The sequence below is a fragment of the Trachurus japonicus genome, chromosome 17 (assembly GCF_045865225.1).
Source record: "Trachurus japonicus isolate A0001 chromosome 17, Traja_1.0".
NCBI lineage: Eukaryota > Metazoa > Chordata > Actinopteri > Carangiformes > Carangidae > Trachurus > Trachurus japonicus.
This window is the reverse complement of record NC_140923.1, coordinates 10,617,284-10,638,768: the sequence shown is the minus strand read 5'-3', so window position 1 is coordinate 10,638,768 and position 21,485 is coordinate 10,617,284. Positions and strand designations below refer to the sequence as shown.

Sequence of the window (21,485 nt, the reverse complement as noted above, 5' to 3'; positions counted from 1 at the left end):
ACAATAATCAGATTTCATGACTTATTATTTCATATTATTTGATGAAATTAATGGATTTCGTGTGCAGATGCTTGAGGGTCTGTCTGCAGACCGTCTCTGTGAGGTGGTGGTGAGGCAGGCCGGGGTTGATGGGCTGGGGGCTGGGCTGATGACAGCATCCTCCGCCGCCTCAGTGGCTGCACACCTGACTGCTGCCTCCATCAGATGCAGATGATGGAGCTCTCCGCGCTGCCGGGTTCATTCTCCTGTTGCCACCATTTCGCTCGTCTACACCGGCCGACACATGTTCTCCAAACGCCGTGATCATTCATATCTATTCTTGAACTGTGACAACCGAGCTCTTTATCTCTTCTAGGCTCTAAGCTTCAGCAGCACTGAGCGGATGGACTGCTGGCGTTTTTATTCACTGTGAATGCTGAGTGGTCGGATCGAGGTGGTCTTTGTTTTCCTGGAAGGAGCAGAGAGAGAGAGAGAGAGAGAGAGAGAAAAGCGAACAGGACAGGACTGATGCTGCGTCGCTGCTGGTAAACACCAGAAATGGATGTCATCGAACCACGGCTGCAAATCCCGGTTCGTCTTTGGACCAGATTTTCATTTTTCTTATGATACAACATCTGTCCAATCCAGGTCTGACACATCTACAAGTTGCTGCACTGAGCGGGTAAGATGTTGTTCTTTCTCAGCTGGCCGACGGTAATCCACAGTCTGAGCCCTGTAGCCTATGTGTGTGTGTCTGTGTGTTTTATAGCAGCCTGTTGGCTGGATGATAATAACAGAGTCTCTTCTTAATAGAGGCTATTTCTGATCCATCCATCCAGGCGTAGTGCGTCATCTTGATTGTCACCATCAGTCTCCTCTTGCGTCCGTCCGCTGATTTGTCCAAATGGACGCTCACCGTCCGAGGCTGCAGAGGACCGAGACTCCATTTTACTGTGCAAATATTTCAGAGACACCATGTCTCACTGCCCACATACATATTTAACTCTATTTCTTAGACTTAGACCATAGGACTTATGTAAGAAAATCTCTGCAGGCCTGAAGTAGGCTATAAATCCACTACATTAAACACAAGAGCACTTACACAACACACACACATGCATCATCACACACACACCTGCCCCAAGGCATACATGCAAAAGAGTGAAAGTGGCTCTAATATGTATGTAGCATATATACTGTGCTTCAGGATTAGGATTTCCTTCAGAGAAAATCCCACATTTATTCACCTTCATGTCTAATTCTAACAGTTAGAAAACCACACGAGCTCAACATCAAGACTGTGATCTTCTGCTTCATGTTGCTTTTACAGAGGGATGAAAAACGATGAAACAGGCCGAGACAGGAAGTCAAATCTGCACAGCAAAGCAAGCGAACCTACGTATCTGCAGGCTTTGTTCAGGTGGAAGGAAGGAGGAAAACTTGAGAGATATTAACGTAGCTGAAGAGCTGCAGACGTAGTAGCCTATAATACCACTGTGTTTCTTTTTTCTGTAAAACAGCTAATCAATTTCATGCCTGCATTCGATCACTGTGTTCTTCTCCTCTATTTCTAGGCTTCAGTCAAGCAAACAAATGGTCCAATCAATAGGCACTGGACAGAGTCTGCCATAGGGAGGATATCAATAACACACTAATACACTTGACACACACACACACACAGGGATACACACACACACAGAGACCCACACACATACACACACACACAGATTCAGGGGCCATGGCGTTGGAGAACTCGGTCTTCCCGTCCCGGCCCGACTCCCTCTCGCTCCCCGTGGAGGAGAAGGTGGACGGGGAGGAGGTGGAGGTGGCCGCCGAGGCCACGGGGGTCTTCAACGTGTCGGAGGAGCTGGGCCACGTCGTCACCACGGAGTCCACGGCCCCGTCCCCTCCGCCCTTGGCCAAGATCAGCAGGTCGTTTCACTCCAAGCTGGCCCAGCGAGAGGCCGAGGCCAATCAGCACATCAGGAAGAAGCCCCAGGAGAGGGAGAAGGAGAGGGGCAGGTTCGGCTGGGGTGAGTGACCCCCGACTCTACCCTGTTTATAATGATGGAACAACTGTCTCTTGATTCAAACCTGCTAATGATGAAGGCAAGGCAAGGCAATTCTATTTGTATAGCCCGTTTTTACCACCAGTTTGTCTCAAAGGGCTTCACATGGCATCACAACAACATCCTCTGTCCTTAGACCCTCACATCCACTGAGGAAAAACTCCATAGAAAACCCTTTTAACAGGGAAAACCAGGAGAAACCTCAGGGTGAGCAACAGAGGAGGGATCCCTCACCCAGGACGGACAGACGTGCAATAGATGTTGTTACAGACATTACTATGATGATGATTTCCACATTTCCCACATTCTGTGTCATAAACTATAAACTGTTTTCTTGTCTGTAACAACATCTCTGTCCTGTCTGTCCGTCCTGGGTGAGGGATCCCTCCTCTGTTGCTCACCCTGAGCTTTCTCCTGGTTTTTCCTGTTAAAAGGGTTTTCCATGGAGTTTTTCCTCAGTGGATGTGAGGGTCTAAGGACAGAGGATGTTGTTATGATGACATGTGAAGCCCTTTGAGACAAACTGTTTGTAAAAACGGGCTATACAAATAAAATTGCCTTGCCTTGATGGTGCATCATTACTAGTAGTAGTAAAAAATAAAGTACAAAAATATACAAATGAGAAGTGCATTACTCAGCCACAGCATCATTTCTCCACACTGGGTCAGGCCACAGGACTTCATCCTGAACTGGCTTATATATGTTCCCTCACATCATTAGCCACAAGTGTGATCAATTTTGAGTTGTTGTGTTCAACCGGTGAAACCTGTGCTTTACATAATGGGCTCTTTGCACAGCTCCACTATTTCCTGAACTTAAGGCTGCTCCTTTATTTCCTGTCTCACATTATTGGACAAACTGATGAATCCAGGTGTGTCTGAGTAGTGACAATGGCCAGACACACCTGGATTCATCAGTTTGTCCAATAATGTGAGACAGGAAATAAAGGAGCAGCCTTAAGTTCAGGAAATAGTGGAGCTGTGCAAAGAGCCCATATTGTTTGACTTTTGCCACCTGTGCTCACCATTATGCAACGCAGGTGCATCACAATGAAAATGTGTTGGCAAGTTGTGTCTAAACAGGTGAAAAGTGCTGATGGTTTTGCCAAAAGAGTGACTGACTGATGACTGATTCAATCAGTGGGTTTTTAGGCAACTGAGCATTTGGTTCAGACAATAGGGTTTAGTGTTTTAGCAATAGAGAAAAACTGTAAACTAAACCTTTAATGATGGAACAACTGTCTCTTTGATTCAAACTTGCTAATGATGGTTGCACGTGCATCATTACTAGTAGTCTATCTATAGTCTGGATCATTGGCATCATTATCCTCCTCCACACACACACACACACACACACACACACACACACACACACACACACACACTGAATCAGTTGAACCTGTGCATCTGTTTCTCCTCCTCGTCTCGCCTGCAGTGGTTGTGAATCTCCTGTCACCCGGACCGAGCTGCGCTGCTTCAGCCCTCAGCGGTTTTGACAAGTCGTGCATATTTCTCTCCATTAGCCGGCCTCTTTTTCAGTTTGCTCCAGTTTCTTTGCTGCACCTCTTTCTTGAATAAGTGCTGCTAATGAAAAGGAAACGTATAGGTTAATGTAACTTTTTTTTTTGTAACTTCTCATGTTTTGCACCAACGAGATCTTTCACTTTCAAAAATGTGAGAATACTGAGGCAGAAAGACTGAAGATTAGAGCTGAACTATTCCTTTAGATGTTGGTTTAGATGCATGGTAAAGGATATTGTTGTGACAAAAACACCAGAGTAAGTTTCAGCTGCAGCCACGGTAAAAATCCCCAACAGGATCATAAAAACAGTGACCAACATCCAGCGCTGTAACTTTTCTTTCCGGTGTGTTTGATGACTTTGTCCTGTCGTTCTTCATCTGCTCTCTCTTCCTTCAACCCGTCTGTCTTCATTTCCCTTATCCCGTCTTCACAGGCTCTGGAAGTCCTAGTTTCATCCTTTCCTGTGTTTATTCTCCAATCTCTCTAGTTCTTGCCTTCATTCAGCTCACGACCCCTCACGACTGCAGTCAGAGTTGTATAGCTTCAAAAGAGTCAAACTTTAGAAAGGCTTACATGGTTTTAGAAGTCTTCTAAAGGCGTTTTGAAAGAGTTCCCCAGAACGCAATCTTTTTGAAACAAGCGTTTTGTTTCAAGCGTAGAAAAGAACCAAAATTTGTTGCTGCAGGTGTTTCCTGAAAAGCAAATATACCTTTTCTATGACTCTGTAAGACTCTGTACCTAAATCTTGTCTTCTCCTCCATCCCTCCATCTTCTCCATCAGCCCGGGCGCGACGCAAGAGGCAGCGCTACGTGGAGAAAAACGGTCGATGCAACGTGCAGCACGGGAACATGCGGGAGACCTACCGCTACCTGACGGACATCTTCACCACGCTGGTGGACCTCAACTGGCGTTGCTCGCTCTTCGTCTTCGTCATGGCCTACGCCGTCACATGGCTCTTCTTCGGGGCCATCTGGTACCTCATAGCATACTGCAGGTAAGATCCATATGGAAAGCACATAATGATGGCTTGGATTTATATAGAGCTTTACACAAACCAGTATTCATTCAGAGCACATTTACACCTAGTGGTGGTGAGCTACGTCTGTAACCAATTCCCCTCCAACTACCACCAAACATTCATACACATTAGGGATCGACCGATATGGTTTTTTTAAGGGCTGGTACCTCCCATAATATAATGGGGTCAGCCCTATGTTCCCACAGCCCTATGCTCCCACAGCCCTATGTTCCCACAGCCCTATGTTCCCTCAGGTTTATGTTGCCTCATTTCTAAGATTTTTCTTATTTCTAAGAATTTTCTCAAAATGAAACAAAGTCAAGTCATTTTTATTTTAAAGGGATGATCCAGGGTCTAAACTATCTTAAATTACCCCACTAATAATGTCCGGAATTCCTGGTGTACTTACTGTACAAACTTTCTAATGCTTCGTTTACTACTACTAACACTATTTGTACTACTGTATAAGTTTGTTGTCTGAATTGCACTAACTCATGGAGGTGAGTTTAATTTTCTTTAATTTCCTTTAATTATAAGGGTTCATCACTCAACCCTATGTTGGAGTAGCGGTGTTGGAAGGGGTCAGCCCTGTGTTCCCAGATTTAGCTAAAAGCTACATTACATCTGTAGTCAACTGCTACTGGATAATAGGTTGGGTGTAATTGACTACCAAATTGGGAGAAATGGGGATAAAATCTGATGCAAATTGATCATAAAGGAAATGTGGGAACATAGGGCCTAATTTTGGAAAGAAAAAAAAACCTTAGAAATGAGGGAACATAGGGCTGTGGGAACATAGGGCTGTGGGAACATAGGCACGCTCCCCCGATAATAACTGACGGGAACGTGTCCTCCTCCTCAACACCAGGTGGCGATTCTGCGTCGTTTCAGTGGGTTAATACGGCCTCTTTTTCCGGTTGACCTGTTATCCAGGCGGCAGAACGCAAGATGGTTAATCGTACAGCTTTGTTCATCTCCTACGTAATGTGCGCGTTACTTATTGTGCAGATATGGTGCACACCATCCCTTGTGGTCATGGTGATTTTGAGAGGCAAACAAGTACACTGTAACGCTAGAACAATAGCTTCTGCAACCGGCTTTCTTGGATGTTTTTGTTATGGGGTTTTACACCAGCGCGGGAGGTGTGGTGGAGCATGCGCACATGCGTTGTCCAGTTGAACTCCGATTAAAGCGTATACATGACGGAGAAAGTCGAATTCCAGTCACATTATCTGGGTGTCTTCATCGGAGTTCTCCAACTCCGACATTAGTCGGACTACAGGTGCAGCCACACTATAACCAACCAAATCGCGGAGTGTCGTGTTGCACTCATTGAAAATGCATTGGGTCGCGCCGCAGGCTATCCCAGCATGCTTTGCGTGGCGACGCCAATGCCCGACGGCGCCACCCAATGTATTCTCAATGGGAGCGACGCGATGCTCCGCGATTTGGTTGGAGATAGTGTGGCTGCACCTTAACGCGTTTACATGCACTCCAGTCCGGTTATAGTCGGATTAAGGCAATAATTCGGTTTTCTCAAGTGTCGTGTAAACCTACTGACTTGATTATTAGTAATCAAGGAAACCGTTAACCGATATTTAGAGCCGATAATCATTTGCGGTTAAAATGAAAACTTTGGTGTCAAAATTTACAATAACACACCTGGGATTAGATTAAATACAGTATACTGTTTCTTTTTTGTACACTGTAAAAAACTCCAACATCTGCACAAATCTTGGTTCTGTGGGCGGGACGGTGTTAGACAGCCAAGAGCAGTGACTTCAGGCAGAGAGATAACTGCATCAGAGCCAAAAGAATATTTTGAAATAAATAAATTTGATAGGTTAATCGGTGAAAAAACTGGCCAATACTGATTATCCCTTATACACACTGACGCGAGTCAAAGTGGTTAAGGTGTCTTGCGCAAGGACACAACAACAGCGACTGAGATGGAGCTGAATTCGAACCACCAACCCTCCGGTTATTGGCCGACCCACTCTACCTGTCACAATACACAAGGGAAGACGCAGGTGGTGCAATCAAGACAGGTGAAACACATCAAACGGGCGGGAAACTTAACAGGAAGACATCTAGTAAGACACCGACAGGAACACAACAGGAAAGACACAGACCAAGACACACAGGAAAACACAGAACTTCAAAATAAAACAGGAACTAAACTATACAAAGGAACCCACAGAGGACGTAACACTAAGACAAGACACAGGGACACAACGGGGGTGCAGATCCTGACACTATACCTCCTGCCCAGAAGATCGTCTTATGCCTTTACTGATTGACTGACTGACTCCATCAGATACCGTCTGGTCTTTTGTGCTATCTTCATCTGTGGCTAAAACAGATTTAATACACACATGTGAGAGGGAAATCAATCTTTCCATCATGAGACAGCTTCAGAGATGGAAGATGACGTGAGCAAGTTATCATTTCTGCAATGAAGGCTAAAAATAAATAAAAAAAGCCCCCAAAAAAGCAGATGACAAAGCAGTATTAATATTACAGTGTATTTTATCGTGATGTGTTAGGTCCTCCTCACTAGATGTGTCTGCTGGATCCCCACTCTCATTAGCTAACGTATTCGTCTCATAAAACCGTGACCTTTCTATATCAATTACAGGCCGCCCTGAGCGCTGCCAGCGAGCTGTCGCTGTTGCTGCATTTCCTCGGTCACCAACACAGGTCAATAAAAAGTCGTAGATTATATAAAATACTTAACGCCACTTTCATTAATTAGCCCTCCCCTGTCTGGCTGAAGCTGTGATAATCGGGAGGCGTTGGCCGGCGTAGTAGCGTCTTTCTCTCTGTGTGTGTGTGTTGTGTGTGTGTGTGTGTGTGTGTGTGTTTGGACTCTCTCAGCAGTGGAAACAGAAGCGGTGAAGATACTGTGTGTGTGTGTGTGTGATGATATATGATGGAGAAAGTAGGTTTCTGCTGCGTCATGAAAAAGCGACATCCTGGATGTTGGGTTAATCGTGATGGTTAAATATGATGGATGGGATTACTTCCTATTCATTGCAAGAATTAGCTGAGGGGGAGGTGGTGGTGTGTATAAAGGCAGAGCTGACTCGTCGCATCATACACACTTCACATATATTTCCGCGCCTCCAATCTAAAAATATATAAATCTTCTCACCCTCCGTCTATTTTTCCCTCTCTTCTTGACGCCCACTCTGTCACCCTCCCTCCTCCCCTTCTTCCTCTTCCCAAGGGGTGATCTGGACCATCTGGAGGATGAGACGTGGACGCCGTGCGTCAACAACATCAACGGCTTCATCTCGGCCTTCCTCTTCTCCATCGAGACGGAGACCACCATCGGCTACGGCCACCGCGTCATCACTGACCAGTGTCCGGTGGGCACCATGCTGCTGCTGCTGCAGGCCATCCTGGGCTCCATGGTCAACGCCTTCATGGTGAGACAGAGAGAGACGGAGGAGTCCAATTTAGAAATGAGTGCGTGAATATTAAGACTTGGTGATGAAGGAAGTTCATTATATTTTAATGGCAAAATAAAATGCAGCAGATTCCTTCCTGCATCTTCAACATTTTGGCAAATTGGCCCATTGCCATAATCCCTATAGTCATAGCACTAGGTTCGTTACCTTTATTTGTCGGTGCAAGCTATTTTTAGAACGGCGGAGCAGAGCCGTGAGCTGCTCAGAGCTATGCTACGGAGGCTAATGGGATTTCTTGGTTTCCCTCATCAAACTCATCAAATACACAATCCAACAACTCCACAACGCTCTGGTGGACAAGTTGTGACCCGCACATTCACCACGCTATGAGATAATAACACAACGTTACCAGACAGAGTTGTTTTCTAGGCAAATGCACAAGACTGCTTGCCGAAAAACTGCGCGCATCAGCTGTTTTGCATGAATTTCCCTCTAAAACAGCTCTGTCTGGTAACGTTGTGTTATTATCTCATAGCGTGGTGAATGTGCAGGTCACAACTTGTCCACCAGAGCGTTGTGGAGTTGTTGGATTGTGTATTTGATGAGTTTGATGAGGGAAACCAAGCAGCTCGCGGCTCTGCTCCGCCGTTCTAAAAACAGCTTGCACCGACAATTAAAAGTAACAAACTTACTGCTATGACTATAGGGATTATGGCAATGAGCCAATTTGCCAAAATGTTAAACTATCCCTTTAAATAATATATTCAATTTGAGACTAGAAAGCTTGACTTAAAATAAATGTGTTGTTTTTTTTGTTAAAACCTAAAGTTACAGGATAATAAAATCACATGTGGTGATTCGTGCAGTCATTTCCACTTTATACTAATTTTAAAGTATTAGCACAGTATGGTGATGAAATAACATTCAAAATTCATGTAATATCAAACCAGGATGACGTCAGCTGTATTTTGCAAGTGTGAATCTAACATAAGGAAAAAGCTTATCAGTCATTAGGAGGTCGGCTGAAAGAAAAATAAACAGCATATAATAAAATAAAATAAATCTGGCTCTCAGATTCTCAAATCTCCATCTCTCTGGAAGGCGTCTAAATAAACTCAAACAAATTAAGACGTACACGTAGATGCAGTCTGATTAAAATGAGGTTTCTTCCTTCAGTTCAGCTGAGTCCAATCTAAAAATGAACATACGTGTTTTTCCTTGAGCCCGGAGAGAAGAGTGAACACATGGATGCGATGCCGACAAAATGACACTAATTCAATGCAGATGCTTTTCTACCTACAGACGAATATTTACTCTGAAAGTGCTAATGGAGCTGGATTTTTTTGCACCAAGTAAGCACTCTTTTGATGAGGATGAGTCCACACATTGACGCCCAGGCAAGGAGTCATGTTTATGCATGTTTTCTGAGCTGGAAACAAGCCATACGAGCCACTGATGGAAATGTGGGCTGTTGTGTACTACGTGTATTAAAAAAAAATGATTGAGGCTGAGGTTAATTCGAGTGTCACTGCTGTTCAAAAACATTGGAAACTGGAAATAGCAATCTGTGCTGGAAAAAAGAAAATAAATAAACAAGCTCAGCCTGGATTCTCTCTTCCTGCTTCTTCTGTTTTCTCTCCAGGTCGGCTGCATGTTCGTGAAGATCTCGCAGCCCAACAAACGAGCCGAGACGCTGGTGTTTTCCAAACACGCCGTCATCTCCCTGAGAGACGACAAGCTCTGTCTGATGTTCAGAGTGGGCGACCTGCGCAGCTCCCACATCGTCGGGGCCAACATGAGGGCCAAACTCATCAAGTCCAAACAGACTCAGGAAGGTCAGACTGTCACTTCACGCAATAAATCATGAATAATGAATTCCTCTTTTGTTCAATACCTGAATAATGACGTGACGCCAAAACACCACCGCATCGTTTATACATTTTACAGTGGGACCTGTTGTTATGAACCATTAAGGAGAGTCTTCCTCTTTAATTAAAGGGATAGTTCAACATTTTGGCAAATTGGCCCATTGCCATAATCCCTATAGTCACAGCAGTAGGTTCGTTGCCTTTAATTGTCGGTGCAAGCTGTTTTTAGAACGGCGGAGCAGAGCCGTGAGCTGCTCAGAGCTACGCTACAGAGGCTAATCAGACTCATCAAATACACAATCCAACAACTCCACAACGCTCTGGTGGACAAGTTGTGACCTGCACATTCACCACGCTATGAGATAATAACACAACGTTACCAGACAGAATTGAGACCTCCTTTGGGCAATCAGCCTTCTCTATAAAGGGTTCCTTCCCAGATGTGGAATTCACTACTGACCGAAATAAAACTAACCCGAGACATTAGAATTTTTAATACAAAGGTTAAAATCTGGCTGAAACAAAATCAGAACTGTATGCATTTTTAATGTGTCATGAGTTGGTATGATTTTTGATGTATGGTACATTTTATAGTGTTGTATGTAATTTTTATGTCTTTCTTCTTACCTTCTTTTTTCTACTAAAAGCCTAACTAGGGACGGGAGTTGGAAACTAGCATTAGCTATAATCTCTGTCTGCAGAACATCAGTCACATTGACTTGTTTGTAACGGGTGGAAGTGTCACTATGTTAACCTGCATTGTCCCTATCAAATAAACTGAATTAAAATTAAATTTTAGAGATAAATTCATGCAAAACCGCTGATGCACGTTCCTGTCAGGGGCAGTTTTTCAGCAAGCAGTCTCTGTATTTCCCTCTAAAACAACTCTGTCTGGTAACGTTGTGTTTTGTGTTATTATCTCATAGCGTGGTGAATGTGAAGGTCACAACTTGTCCACCAGAGCATTTTGGAGTTGTTGGATTGTGTATTTCAGGGTTCCTACACATTTTAAATTTCCAAATTCCATACTTTTTCCAGACCCAAATTTCCGGACTTCCACTGCAAAAAACTCAAAATCTTACCAAGAATATTTGTCTTATTTCTAGTCAAAATGTCATTTCTAGTCAAAACAAATCTCATTATACCTAAAATAAGACTCATCACATTAAAAAGTAGCTTGTTTTTAGACACTTTTTACTTCTTTCAAGCAGATTTTCACTTGAAATAAGTAGAAAAATCTGATAGTGGAGCAAGTTTTTCTTTCTTATTACAAGCACAAAAAACTTGCTTTCACTGGCAGATTTTTCTACTTATCTCAAGTGAAAATTTGTTTGAAACAAGTGAAAATTATCTAAAAACAAGTTCATTTTTAGGTGATGAGTCTTATTTTAAGTGGAAAGAGATTAGTTTTGACTAGAAATTTTGACAAGAAATAAGGCAAATATTCTTGGAAAGATTTTGAGTTTTTGCAGTGTCTCAGTAAAAAAAATCAAATAATTTGTGACATTTGAGCCAATAGATGTGTTTCATGTTATAAATCATGCAATTAATCACTTGTTTTCATTATTCTGAATTTGTATGCCATTATGTAACCAAATAATTTCCAGGAGATTGTAGCTAGGTAGCCTACAATAGCGCATATATATTTCCATACAATAGTTTCCATTTTCCATACTTTTCAAGACCTGGAAATGTATAAAATCAAATTCCATATTATTCCATACTTTCCATATGTAGTGTATTTTCTACCTCCTAATTTGTAAGTAATTTACCCTTTGAGTTACTTTTGTGTTTAGTATATAATCCATTTCAAATTCTTTACTTTTATCTTTAGAATTGTCTTTCATCTCCAGGTGTGTCCTTTACCTGCCTGAAGGTAAATGACTGGTATAATATGAAACAAGGCTTTGTTTAGACTAAACACTTTATGTTTACGTTATGTCACTTTTGCTGGACATTGGTATTTGGTCTGTTTTATCTATGCTTTAGTTAGCCTAAAGGGGTAATTGCCTGGTCAAGATGTTAAATACCAGAGGGTAATTTAGACATGTTAGGTTTTGTCTTAGTTTGTGACCATCCTGGTCACCTACATTCTTCTGTTTAGAGAGGTGGAGTTTTAGAGTATATAAGGTCTGGACTTTTGGCCAAGAGCCAGAGGTCTCAAATTTGGTTCCGGAGGCTTCTCGAAGATTCGGCTGTATGACACTGTATCTTTTTTGTAATAAACCATTTTTTACCATGGTCATCTTTTCATTAGCATCAACATCGAAATATACCACACATACTTGTGTAGGAACCCTGGTATTTGATGAGAACCTACTCCTAAAACTATAGGGAATCTTGGCAATGGGCCAATTTGCCAAAAATGTTGATCTATCCCTTTAAAGCTCTCTCCACTTCCCTCACCTCCTTCAGGCGAGTTCATCCCTCTGGACCAGACGGACATCAGCGTGGGCTTCGAGACGGGCGACGACCGCCTCTTCCTCGTCTCGCCGCTGGTCATCTCCCACGAGATCGACGCGCACTCGGCCTTCTGGGACATGTCCCAGTCGCAGCTGGAGAAGGAGGACTTCGAGATCGTGGTCATCCTGGAGGGAATGGTGGAGGCCACCGGTGAGTGAACGGGTTAAACGCTGAGTCACTCTCCTCAGCGTGTGACCATGCAGTATTATTCAAATGAGAGATTAGTGAGATTTAGAAGAACTTTCAGATTTGCTTAAGGTGACGTTGGCCCGGGTGAAGTAATCTTAAAAGACTATATACACATAATTAAGTCTGGTAGTTTTGTGCACAAGATAGATGAAATAATCATGAGTGAGCAGGAATACATTTCCATGTTTGCATATGAAATGAAAACGAGGGGAAAAGACGTGCTGCTAAAAACCTAGTGTGCAGTGAATGAATACACGGTGACTCACTGCAAATAGTGGCGAAAAACAAATGCAGCGCTATCGAACTGATTATGATTGCATTTTAAAATTTATGAAGGTACAAGCTGCACAAATAGTACCATAAACAATATGTTATTACTTGAGGGTTTTATATTATATATTGAGTTTTTTTCTCATTAAAAATCATTAAAAAAAAAACTCCAATATAATCTTAACAGCTAACACAGTGAGTGTATATTGTATGGGAAGCAATACCTCGCAGTAATTTGACTGTGAAGTTTCCAATGGCCTCGATATCATTGCACAGTGAAAGCATGTTTGGCTGCAACATCGAGAAACGAGCATTAGGATATTAATCCTGCAGATGCATAGAACTATCTCAGTGAGACCATCGCTGCTTTTCAGAAAGCACGCTCTTTGAAACTGTCCATTAGAAAATGAAATTCCTCCTGCAGGATGTCTGAGTGTATAGTCGCTGCAGCATCCAGAGCTTTTCATCTCTTCTTGGTCCCTCAGGAGCGAATGTGGGGGGGTCGATCAGATCATCAGAGGACAGGTGGTCTCAGACTGAACGTCCTCATCACTTCATTGTTGTCTGCTAAATGTTTGAAGATTAAGGGATGTAGCAGTAAGACGCAGGTGGAGGGAGCATACACATCTGCATCCATCCCATTTGTCAGTGACCATGGTCTGCCTTAAAGGATAATTTCCGTTTTTTACAACCTGGACCTTATTTCTAGCATAAAATACGATCATTTACTCCCCCAGATAACTTTGGTGTCATTACAAGTCGTTCTGACGAAATTAGATCAAGCCGTATATCCGTATAATGGAGTCTACAGCCTCTAAATAACACATTATCTGCAGAGAAACTCCTTCATTTCACCAATATTTAGTTCTGATAGGCTAGTGCTATGGGCTCTATGCACAGCTCCAGCACTTCCTGAATTTAAGGCAGGTCCTTCATTTCCTGTCTTACATTATTGGACACACTGATTAATCCAGGTGTGTCTGAGTAGTCACAATGGTCAGACACACCTGGATGAATCAGTTTGTCCAATAATATAAGACAGGAAATGAAGGACCTGCCTTAAATTCAGGAAGTGCTGGAGCTGTGCATAGAGCCCATTCCCCTCTGAGTCCGGGGTTAGCTGTTATCAACATCCAGGGTCTGTAGGTTGACCTACTGACCTCTTATCTGGATGATGTCATCTCCGACCGCTGCCCGGCGCGGCTAACTTGCTACCGCTAATGCTACGGTTCATTTCTGCGTGTTTCTGACTTGTCAGAACAAAATGAGCAGCTGGATGAAGTTCAGCTTCCACAGGCTTCCTCTCCTCAACCTGGACTCACTAAAGCTCCGGCTAGTTGAGATAAAAATGGACCCGAATGCCGAAGCAGAATGGTTATTATCAGAATGAGCCGGGCAGCGGTCGGGGATGACATCATTCAGGTCAGAGGTCAGTAGGTCAACCTACAGACCCCGGATGTTGATAACAGTTAACCCCGGACTCAGAGGGGAATAGCACTAGTTTATCATAACAAAATATTGGCGAAATGAACGAGTTTTGCGGCGGATAATGTGTTATTTAGAGGCTGCATTGCGCTGCCCCGTGTTCTCTCATTATACGGATATACGCGCCGCTCCACTGGGGCTAATTTCGTGAAAACGACTCAAAATGACACCAAAGTTATCTGGGTGAGTAAATGATCGTATTTTATACTAGAAATATAAGGTCCAAGTTGTAAAAAATGGAAATTATCCTTTAAATATGAATGTGTTGTGTTTTACTTGCCATAACTTATTTTAACGGCTTTGGAAGCTCAAAACACTGCCAGGGCTCGAGAGGTTCGTTTACTTTTTATCAAATAGGGCTGTCACAATTATGAAATTTTAGGGTAACACTTTATAATAAGTACACATTATTAAGCATTAAATACTGAATTCATCATTTATAACACATGAATATTCATTAGTATGTAGTTTATAAACACAGTAAAAAAAAAATTACTCATCATTGATAAGCACTAATAGTCCAGGCAAAATAGCGTTTCCCGACAGACTAATTGTAACAGAATGTTTTTCACCATACATAATTTCTATGAGGTGTCTAGAACAACATACTAAAAGTCCTAAGAAATCCTAGTTGGGGAAATATGTTTAATTTGCATCATTATTTACTGTATAAAGTCTATGGTGCTGACAACAATACACCCCAATGGGGCTATTTTTTCCCTTTACTCCTATCATAATGAAACTTTACACAATGAAAGTAGACATAAAAAGTAAATTTTTTCTTGGAAAATGAATTTGAATATGCAAATGAGCAATACACTAATGGAATATGCCCAAAATACACCCGAAAAGGCTTATTTTCTTCCTTTACTCCTACCACAGTCACACGTATACATGAAAAGTAACATTTCTGTATTCCAAGTTTCTTGGAAAATTAATTTTAAATATGAAAAACATTCTGTTACAATTAGTTCTATTTTTGGGTCCAAAATGAGCTAGATTGCCTGGACTATAACTGTATTTATAAACTACATAATAATGAGTATCCATGCGTTATAAATGAAGAATTCAGTATTTATTCATGCTTAACTAATGCTTATACTGTGTACTTGTTATAAAGTGTTACCAATTTTACTTTAAGTTTAATTGCAAAACAAGTAATTGCGATGAATGATTTCATTGTCTTTTTCTGATGATTTTATGACACTATTATAGTATAAGCCTAGACAAAGGTTAATAGTACATACAGCTTATGAAGAAGTCATTTATTGGCTTTGCAACTAAATCAATGAGGCTAATGTCAATACAGTAGATGCTCATTGAAATGTGGATGTCAAATATTAGAAGTTAAGCATATTAACCATAGCAGTAGAAGGGGGCGCAATGTGAAGACCAGTCAAACCTCAAACGACGAGCAAACAGTGACGGAAACATGAAATTTCTGTTGGTTTCATCCAGGTGTTTTTATGCGGATGAATGGAAATGGAACAGTTATGCACAGGGTTCTTACAGATCCTTAAAAAGTCTTAAAAGGCATTGCATTCATTAATCTAAAAACAAGGCCTTAATTGGCATTAAAATGTCTTAAATCGATTTTTCAAAGGTCTTAAAAATATTAACACTTGGTAAGTGGGATTTTATGATTATAATTAGTCTCAAATCTCAAAATAATTGGTAACATTCTGACATAGAGAAGTTAGTGAGTGGTGGCCGTCACCGCTAAATGTCTTACCGCCACTAGCTCCCAAATCAGTCCCCCCCCCCCCCCAATCATTCATGTAGCAGTCACTTTACCTTGGACCACATAGGAAAGTGGATAAAATTGTCCCTAACCCTATGTAATAGATGTGGTGACGTTTTTTTTTGTTTTTTTTGCATTTGTGTTTATTATGAAGTCGGTCTTAAATTTCATTTCAAGTGCCTTTAAAAAAGTCTTAAAAAGTCTTAAATTTAAGTTGGCTTAAGCTGTAGGAACCATGTATGCAGAATGATTGTGGTTAGCTTAAATAACTGCAATCAGGTGATTATGTAATATTTGTGACAGGCCTATTACCAAATTCATCTAAAACTTGAGGAGCTGTGTGATGGAAAACACACAATCTCTGCTCCTGGGATCCCCTTCCGAGGTTTACGCTGACACCTCTGTTGTGTTAATGTTGTTGACTGAAAACAACAAAATCTAAACTGATAGGAACAAGTAGCCAGGCAGGCAGCAGCTGTGCAGACCGGGCTTATCTCTTTCTCTTTACCCCCCCTCCATATCGCCTTATGTCACATCCACTCTGAGAGGATAATATACTCCACTGCTCCTCAGTGTTTGGCAAGATTTCAGCGCATCGAAGCTATTCATGATGCGTCTCCATGAGGTAAAGGTGGCCTCTCTCTGCCCACTCCAAATATTGATTCCCTTAGTCAGAGTGCTGTGGAGAGTTACAAAGAAAAAGCTGACAGTCATAACTCTGCTGCAGAGAATATTCATGTTAGGACGGCCTGCCAATTACATTGTTTGTGTCTCAGTGGGTAAATTAATTATGTCTGCATCGGAGCTTTAGGTGTGGCGCTTCCAGTTTCTGCCTATAGCTTCTTGTCTTGCATTATAAATGTACGTACTCATCACCTGGGGCGCCGAAAAGGAGGGGTAAAGGAGACGGATTCTAGGGGCCCATGATTCAGGGAGGCCCAGAGAGGCCCCTAATGATGATGAAATGATAAAACAGAAAAAATAATGACACTAACTTATTAACTAACATATAATCACAAATGTTTTATTTTCAATGTCCTGGTAACAATAACTTTATTTGTTTTGGAAACATCAACGCCTGCAGGGCCCCCCTCCCCCCATTTATGTAAAATGGTTCAGTCCGACTGGATCAGCTGCAATCATGTCAATCAAATGGACCACAGCGATGCTGCAACTCAAATATTTTCCTAAAGAGGAAAAGATACACACATGATACTAATTCTTACAAAAAATATGGTTTAAAAAGCATAAACCCTTTAAAAAAAAAAATTAAATAGAAGACGTGCAGTAAGAACAGAAGAGAAAATCTGTGGTGTGTGCAGCAGGCTGATAGTCAAAAATACCATTTAAATGCATAATTGTATGTAAAATAGCATCAAAAAATGTCACCGCTGTGTTGGGGGCCCTGTAAAGATTCTTTTAATGGGGCCCAAAATCCCTAGCGGCGCCCCTGCTCATCACTATGTGCGTGTGTTTTCATGTGTGTGTGTGTGTGTGTGCAGGGATGACGTGCCAGGCGAGGAGCTCCTACCTAGCGGAGGAGGTGTTGTGGGGTCACAGGTTCAGCCCGATGATGTCGCTGGCAGAGGGTTTCTTTGACATCGACTACGGAGCCTTTCATCACACGTTTGAGGTACAGTAACGTCTCTAGAAGCCGAGGCTGTGATGAAGGCTCAGAGGAGGCTGATGGTGTCGAGCCGTCTGCAGGGCCGGTCCTAGGATGTTGGTGGCCCCCTAAACAAGACTTTTGTTTGTGGCCCTGCACTCTAAGCACAAACACCAAATCACTGGTTAAAACTGAATACAGACGTGTTTATCCCTCTGAGGTTTGAGGCCATTTTCTCAACTTTTACATATTTTCTTAAATTGATCTTTTTAAGATACTTGCAGATGTAACAATACTCAAGTGTTTTATGTCTAAATATTAGAACCTCCGCTGTAAGCACACTGAGGCCAGTTTGTCCTAGAACACTGTAGAAAGAAATAATTTAGGACAAATGCTGGAAATTTGAGGTCTGCTTTTTGAAAAATGTCAAATCCCTTGTGAAAACACTCCTTCAGTCATGAGAATGAACTGTTTTGGTGCTTGAAATAGGATATGAATACAGTAATAGATACGTGTAGAAAACAAGTCTAAAATGACATTTTGTAAGATTGCTTTTTGAGCACAAATGTTGTCATTCTGCCGTTCTATTTTCACCAAATGTCTCAAATGTGAGATAAAAGAAGCTGAATATTGACTTCACATTACATATAAAGCTCATAGCTGCACGTGCAGACCTCAGGATGTTTAAATGACTTGATGAACCCCGGTACCTTTCTGATCATGTGGCCCCCCACCTAACGGCTGTGGCCCTAATCAACCGCATAGACGGTTTATGCCAGGGGCCGGCCCTGGCCGTCCGATACCGAACAGGAACTAGTGGTGACTCACTCCATGTCAGGGACACATCTTTTAATATATAAAATATTTTGTGTATTTTGTGTCTCTGTATCTTTTTGAAGTCTTTCTATCTGAGGAAGCAAGGTCGGAGTGTTTGTATGAAAGATTTAATGGGGTTTTATTAACTTTTTAAAGGCAGACTGTTATTCTTGATTGCTGTTTGTGTCATCTTAAGTGGGATTTGTCTCGTTTTTATAGACGTACAAAAACGACACGACACTGTGTTCTGATAAGAGCTCAGTGGAGTCGTGTATAAAAATGCGTCAGACGTTTTAAACATCAACACAAAGGCCATGTTTCAGTCCGTCAGAATCAAACACCACCGGCTTCTTTCTGCGCTGCTGTTAACTGTTGTTAAATATTTATTGACACGAGACAAGACTGGACGGTAACTGTGAGAAAAACTGGAACAAGTCCTGCTCTGTTCTCCCTATTCCTGTCTCCACCTACATGTGTAAACCAGCAGCTGAGTCCTCACATTCTCTCGGGGGTCGACACAAGGCATGCTGGGAAACGTAGGAAGTCTGACTGCAGTATTTAGTATATCATGTTTTGTTTTTGCAGAAACAAACATACCAAAGCTTTTTTTCAGCTATAACTAAGTCCCAGTTCCCATTCATAGATGAGTGTTAATAGTTCTCTAACCCTCCAGATCACAAAAGAAATAGATCACCTGGAGCGCTGCTGTCAACTTCACTCAAACATGCAGATGTTTCGACTTGATTTTCAAAGTGAATAACGAAAAAAAAAAACTCCTTCCTCTCATTTTTTCCCCCATTAGTGGCCCTAATACTCTTCCGTAGGGATGGGATGAGCAGGCGTCACATTTCTTTCAATATATTTGTAATTTTTTGTAATTTTACAAAACATACAAAAGTGGTTGAATCAGCTGATATCACTCTACGTGATTTTTGGGCCCAATATGTTAATTAGAGAAGTTAAAGTGAAAACATTTTTTTCTATGTGGTTTAAAATCAAAAGTATTCAAAAACTCACGATTATAGATTTTATTGGTGCGATTATTGACAGAGAAATAATCACAGTGTTAGGATTATCACAATTATTATGCATTCATTAATTTCACAACACTATGAATGTATAAAATCAAATGTAGTCAAAATATACTTACATTACTAATCATTTGCACAAAATATTTTAAGTATCGATGAATATAGGACCAGTTATTAATCCCCCAGGGGAAGTGTTTGAAATATTCAAGTCACTGATTGTCATCTATACGAGATGTTTAAGTTTATTTTAATCGCTTTTTTAAAATTACAAACGGGCTTACATTTAAATTCCTACCAATTCAACGTTACATTAGGTAAATGGACCAGCATCTGTGCATTTACCTTTATTTTGGTGCACATCTGCCGATACGGTTCCGACAACCTTTTTTGGAAAGTGACGGTATTTAGGAATCTTTACGATTAATTAATTGTGGCGTTTAATACCGCAATTAACTGTGAAAACAAGTAATCTTGACATCTCTACTTAAAGGGATAGTTCAACATTTTGGCAAATTGACCCATTGCCATAATCCCTATAGTCATAGCAGTAGGTTCGTTACCTTTAATTGTCGGTGCAAGCTATTTTTAGAACGGCGGAGCAGAGCCGTGAGCTGCTCAGAGCTACGCTACGGAGGCTCATTATGGGATTTCTTGGTTTCCCTCAACAAACTCATCAAATACACAATCCAACAACTCCACAACGCTCTGGTGGACAAGTTGTGACCTGCACATTCACCACGCTATGAGATAATAACACAACGTTACCACACAGAGTTGTTTTAGAGGCAAACGCAGAGACTGCTTGATGAAAAACTGTCCCTGAAGGCAACGTGCATCAGCGGTTTTGCATGAATTTCCCTCTAAAACAACTCTGTCTGGTAACGTTGTGTTATTATCTCATAGCGTGGTGAATGTGCAGCTCACAACTTGTCCACCAGAGTGTTGTGTAGTTGTTGGATTGTGTATTTGATGAGTTTGATGAGGGAAACCAAGAAATCCCATAATGAGCCTCCATTAGTAGCGTAGCTCTGAGCAGCTCGCGGCTCTGCTCCGCCATTCTAAAAACAGCTTGCACCGACAATTAAAGGTAACAAACCTACTGCTATAATGACTATAGGGATTATGGCAATGGGCCAATTTGCCAAAATGTTGAACTATCCCTCTAAAGAGTTGATATTTTGTGTGTTTCATCATGGCGTGTACTGTCTGTCGCCCCCTTCTTTCTCCCCAAAGGTTGACACGCCGTCCTGCTCAGCGCGCGAGCTCTCATTGGCCGCGGCCCGACTGGACGCTCACCTGTACTGGTCCATCTCCAGCCGGCTGGACGAGGAGCCCACGCTGACCAACCAGACCGACCCGGCCGCCAAGCAGCAGGACAGCGGCTCGGCCAGCAGCAAAGGAGGGGAGCCCACCTTCATCGTCGGGGGGGAGATGACTGACATTCAGGAGCAATCGGGGCCGGGCGAGCTGAACGGCAGCGTCGCCACCGACCAATCGGAATCGGAGGCCTAGAAGAAGAGCAGCGAATGTTTACACTTCTTTACACACAGACCCCTTCAGTCTATCGCCACCACCACTCCACAGTTGGGATGTCACCGTTATAGATTATTGTCAGAGAAATAGTCACGGTATTACGATTATCACGATTATTATGCATCAATACATTTCACAACACTATGAATGTGTAAAATCAATTATAGTCAAAATATAATTACATTACTAATCTCTTAATATAGGTCCAGTTATTAATCCCCCGGGGGAAGTGTTTGACATATTTAAGTCATTAATTGTCATCTATACCAAATGTTTAAGTTTATTTTAATCATTTTTTACAATACAAATAACAAGCTAACATTTAAATTCCTACCAATTCAGTGTTACTTTAGATAAACGGACCAGTATCTGTGCATTTACCTTTACTTTGGCGCCACATTTGCCAATATGGTTCCGACATAATCTTTGTGTGACGGTATTTAGGAATCTTTACGATCAATTAATTGTGGCGTTTAATACCG

General features: G+C 41.9%; 1 protein-coding gene across 1 annotated transcript; it reads left to right on the top strand.

The window, feature by feature from the left end:
- The first annotated feature begins 213 nt into the window (after positions 1 to 213).
- kcnj9 (potassium inwardly rectifying channel subfamily J member 9) lies at positions 214 to 21,002 on the top strand. The gene is made up of 8 exons (XM_085804156.1): positions 214 to 661; positions 1,554 to 2,012; positions 4,351 to 4,564; positions 7,818 to 8,019; positions 9,644 to 9,836; positions 12,285 to 12,482; positions 17,520 to 17,650; positions 20,704 to 21,002. Exons 2-8 carry the CDS (start codon positions 1,718 to 1,720, stop codon positions 20,980 to 20,982), a joined length of 1,512 nt encoding a protein of 503 aa, XP_085660282.1. The 5' UTR covers positions 214 to 661; positions 1,554 to 1,717; the 3' UTR covers positions 20,983 to 21,002.
- Positions 21,003 to 21,485: the final 483 nt, after the last annotated feature.

Coding starts and splice junctions, on each gene's coding strand:
- kcnj9 (XM_085804156.1), top strand. CDS start 1,718: ATGGCGTTGGAGAACTCGGTCTTCCCGTCCCGGCCCGACTCCCTCTCG. Junction 4,565..7,817: donor TACCTCATAGCATACTGCAG/GTAAGATCCATA, acceptor CCTCTTCCCAAG/GGGTGATCTGGACCATCTGG. Junction 8,020..9,643: donor CCATGGTCAACGCCTTCATG/GTGAGACAGAGA, acceptor TTTTCTCTCCAG/GTCGGCTGCATGTTCGTGAA.